The sequence below is a fragment of the Photinus pyralis genome, unplaced genomic scaffold, assembly GCF_008802855.1.
Source record: "Photinus pyralis isolate 1611_PpyrPB1 unplaced genomic scaffold, Ppyr1.3 Ppyr1.4_LG1, whole genome shotgun sequence".
Lineage (NCBI taxonomy): Eukaryota > Metazoa > Arthropoda > Insecta > Coleoptera > Lampyridae > Photinus > Photinus pyralis.
The window spans coordinates 27159104-27163843 of record NW_022170249.1 but is presented as its reverse complement, the minus strand read 5'-3'; the positions used below and the strand labels follow the sequence as shown (position 1 = coordinate 27163843).

General features: G+C 34.4%; 1 protein-coding gene across 1 annotated transcript; it reads left to right on the top strand.

Moving 5' to 3' along the window:
- The first annotated feature begins 24 nt into the window (after positions 1 to 24).
- Positions 25 to 2087, top strand: LOC116159203. The gene is made up of 2 exons (XM_031472154.1): positions 25 to 709; positions 900 to 2087. Exons 1-2 carry the CDS (start codon positions 362 to 364, stop codon positions 2085 to 2087), a joined length of 1536 nt encoding a protein of 511 aa, XP_031328014.1. The 5' UTR covers positions 25 to 361.
- The last annotated feature ends 2653 nt before the right edge of the window (positions 2088 to 4740 follow it).

The window sequence follows — 4740 nt, the reverse complement described above, 5'->3', positions numbered from 1 at the left end:
ATATGAGGAGCAGACTTGCAAAACGCAGTTTGTCCAAATTTTAAATTTTTCAACTGAAGGTGGCGTTGCAATATACACTTGAATCTCTATCGTTTCATATAATATTGGATGTCCAAATCGCATTATGTCCCACTTGAAATGTGTTGTGAAATTCACTTGGACATGCAAAATGCATTTAGTCCATCGACATTAGACAAACAAATAGCATTTTGTCCGTGAGACGAACAAAACGCATTCAGTCCAGCCGTAAACACGCTGTTTTTATAACCTAACAGTTAGGTTACTGCTCTTAGTGTCGTTTCGGTTTATTTTGCAGTATTGTGTGTTTAGTTTGCATCTTTTTCGCAACGTTTCAATTACAATGGAATCTGCAGATGGGGAGCATATTGTTGGTGATTGTGACCGTGGTAGCCGGAAACGACAAGCAAATTTAACATCCAGGGAGAGAAAGAAGCAAGTCAGATATTCAAACCATGATCCTGATTTACAACAATTTAATATAGTTTGTAATCATAAGAATAATCCAAAACTGCAGTGTGGGCAAGTAGGGCGAGATGATATACTTAAACTTCGGGAAGTTTTTTACAAAAATCCCAATAAAGTTATTCAAGATGGAATATTAGCCAGTAACATTGAGTTGGATATCCCTAAACGAAAAAGAGCTCGCAAATCTGATGGAAAACCGCACTCCTTGTCTGCAAAATATCATGTAAGTATAAAAGTACATACGTCGTTTTTGATAAAAGACTCCATGTTTTGAGTCTTACATACGTCGTGTTTCATCAACAATTTGGTGCAACCATTTTTTATGTTGGAAAGAATATTAAAGTTCTCGAGCTTTTGTTGATCTTTTACTGCTTTTTTCACTTAGTAGGTGTGTTATATTCGAATTTTTACAGGTATATATCAGTCGACAAAAAGTACAAATTTGTCAAAAGTTTGTAATGGCTGTATACAACGTTTGTCAAAGGAGACTAAACACAATTTGCAAGAAACTCCAGGCTGGGGAGGAAATTATAAAAGAAAAAAGAGGAGGCGATAGACGAGCTTTTAAGTTTGTAGACAAATTGGATGCTGTAAAGTCGTTCATTAGTCAATTACAAGGAAAAGAGAGCCACTATGGAAGACAGAAGTCTCGACGGATCTACATATCTTCGGAGTACAACATTTCTATTCTTTGGCAGTTATATAACAAAAACTCACCAGAAGGTTTAAAAGTGAATTACAAGTACTTCAGTCGGGTGTTCAGTAAATATTTCAATATTGGATTCGGCAGTCCTGCTACTGATGTTTGTAGCTATTGTGTAAGAACACAAACCAAAATAAGTATGTCTCAAAGCTCTTCTGAAAAGCAGAAAATATCCACTGAACTGAAAGTACACAAATTTCGTGCCACACAATTCCATAAGTTAATGAAAACTGAAGTGCCTAATACAGTTTCGTACTGCTTCGACTTACAGCAAGTTCAGGTATTGCCAAAAGTACCTATTCAAGAGGCATTTTACGCTCAACAGCTGTCAATATATTTTTTTTGCGTTACCAAACTCAATTGTCAAGAACCAATATTTTACACGTGGATGGAACACCAAGCAGGAAGGGGGGCTACTGAGACATCATCTGCCATTATTGATTTTTTAAAAAGAACTGAATTTCCTGAAGATGCGACGAAGATCCGTTTTTTTGCCGACGGCTGTGGGGGGCAAAACAAAAATAGTCACGTCATACATGCTTTGATGTTTTGGCTCCATACGTCAGGCGAAAAAATAAAGGAAATAGAAATTATATTTCCGATCAGAGGTCACTCTTATCTTCCTGCCGATCGAATCTTTGGACGCATCGAAAAAATATTAAGGTCCCACAGTCTCATAAAAACTCCAGACGCATATTGGGAATTGTACACTAAAGTGGGCGAGGTACGAAAACTTGGGTCTGATTGGAATCTGCTTGATGTAAAAAATATGCTGCAGTGGCTCAAAAAAGTGAATGGCATAAGTTCTTGCCAATCTTTACTAAAACCACGCACACGATTCGACCAGGTAGTCGTGCCATGGCTACCTTTGGGACATCAGATAAAGAAAAAAAAATAGACAGTTTAAAAAAATTATTAGAATCATTATCTGGAGAAAAGTGGAACAATGATCCAGAACTGGCATGGTTAGTTCCAATTTTTGAAGAACAACGTGAAGATGGGGAAATAGAAGCAAATGAAGAATGTGAATGTAACGACATGGAAGAGGTTAATTTCATTTAAAGTTTGTAAATAATACAAGTAAACGTTATCGACAATATGTTTGTTTCATTTCCAAATTTATTATACCCAGTGATCTGTTGGATGGACAATCAAAATGCTGTTTGTCAACTAGTGACCTGCAAATAGCATTTTGTCCAACAGTTTTTTTGAAATAGTAAAGCCACTTTGGCTTTTTCCAGTCTGCAAATTTAGTAATTTCTCATGCTATTTTTAATAGATTTTTTAATACCAAACGCAAGTCCGTAAGTAACTCGTATTGTACGTAGTAGTTTTTTGTCATTCCTGAAAATTTACAATTTTGGACAAAACGCGTTTTGCAAGTCTGCTCCTCATATAATAGATTTACTTGTAAATTGTAAACTTTATAAAATGCTAGCGACAATGTTAAAATCTTTCAAGACCGTTAAAGCTCAATCGTCATCTACTAAAAAAAAAAAACTAAATATAGGGCAACATAAGTAGTTATATGTAGGTATAATTGTACTTAGATATTTTTACGAAGGTACGGATTTTCACATTTAATGTATTTTGTTCTAATTTTTAGTTTATAGTTATAGTATAGGGAATATGAAGTATGAACTTAGATAGTATTAAGCTCGCGTGTTAAGTATAAGATAAATAGGTGGGCATGTTAGCAGTTTTGAATTATTTTTTGCGGTGAGAGATTGAGGCGAATATCGAACAATTTACACTTTACTTGCATTAAACTAAAAAAATATATTGGTATAAAGAAAACTCGACTAAGTACAACCATTGAATAAAAACACTATAAGAAGCCTAACCCCGTGGAAATAAAGCGCGACAGAGATTGAACTGAGAATATAATGGAAACACTGTCAATAGTGTCGATTCTTGAAGATTGAGAAGAATGAGAATTTGCTTTCCTCCTATTTACCGCAAAGAGAGTTCGGTGATCACAACCAATGCGGGTGCAAGGGGATTTGTCGCGCTTTCTTCCATAAGCGTTAGGCTTCTTATAGTGTTTTTATTCAATGGTACAACTTTTTTTAAGCTTCATTTAGTATGCTTCCTAACATTAAATTGGCATTCTTCTTTGAAAGGTTATTTGCGTAATGGTTACGTAAAATCCGTGTATTTTTGTATAGCAATATCATAGGTACACAAATACAAATTGCCATAATTCTTAATTTTGGTCATCGGCATCCCTAAAATTTAATTCATTTTAAATTTAGTAATATTTATATATGCAACTAGTGAGCAAGAATAGATTTTCTGTAAAAAAAACAGTAAATACTACCGTCTAATGACTACTACTAGTAGGGGAGCTAGCACGAAATCCACTGAACGAGAATGATCAAAATTTTAACCGATGGAGTTCCATTTTGCCCTATTAGAGTATGCTAAAATCGATCGTCTGCCGCCTGAGGTCATATGACTTAAGGCGCTGCGGGTACTTCTTGCGGTACCAATTCTGAAAGGTTGTTTTTCGAGAAAATAAGTTATACACCTAATGAAAACGTTGATAATAGCTCTTAAAAAAATATTTAAAAAAATCGCGCACATTTGATAACTCCGTAAAAAAACAATTCTTAGTCGGTTTTTAACGAAATTTCTACGGATATAACTAGGTTACGGTTGGACGAATGAAGCTGATTTTTTTTACAGACTAATGATAGGCACAGCCAATGACTATGAGAGTGTTTCTTTTTTAAATTTTTTTCTCTAATTATAAGATATCTTATACTGTTAAGATAATAAGATAATCTTATAATTAGATAAAAAATTTAAAAACGAAACACCGTTAAGTCATTAGTAGTACCTATCATCAGTCTGTAGAAAAAATCAGCTTCATTCGTCTAACCGTAACCTAGTTATATCCGTAGAAAGTTCGTGAAAAACCGACTAAGAATTGTTTTTTTACGGAGTTATCAAATGTGCGCGATTTTTTTAAATATTTTTTTAAGAGCCATTATCAACGTTTTCATTTGGTGTATAACTTATTTTCTCGAAAAACAACCTTTCAGAATTGGTACCACAAGAAGTACCCGCAGCGCCTTAAGTCATATGACCTGAGGCGGCAGACGATCGATTTTAGCACAGATTTAAATATACTATTTTAGCATACTCTGATAGGGCAAAATGGAACTCCATCGGTTAAAATTTTGATCATTCTCGTTCAGTGGATTTCGTGCTAGCTCCCCTACTATACGTTTTTTTTCGTTAAAATGATATTCGAATTTTTGGAGTGGGTATTCCGAAAAGGTTATACTATTAGTTCATGTTCAGGTAAATTTAACTTTTTTCGGAGTCGCCATTTCTATCAGTTAATATGCGAAACAGTCGTTCATTCATGAATGAAACTCGAAAGCATAAAAATTACTCTGCCATTATCAGCATCACTATACATATACCTACATATTAAATTTCAAAACATTCTTGCCGTGAAAATTATAGTTATAATCAAAACTAACTTCTACAATCAAGACGCAAACAATTTCATTATGAAAAGCGCTATCTGTTGTAATTTC

Bases quoted from the DNA above. Each gene is read 5' to 3' on its own strand.
- LOC116159203 (XM_031472154.1), top strand. From the start codon at position 362: ATGGAATCTGCAGATGGGGAGCATATTGTTGGTGATTGTGACCGTGGT. The intron at 710-899 runs GTAAGTATAAAA...GAATTTTTACAG, and splicing joins CCTTGTCTGCAAAATATCAT to GTATATATCAGTCGACAAAA.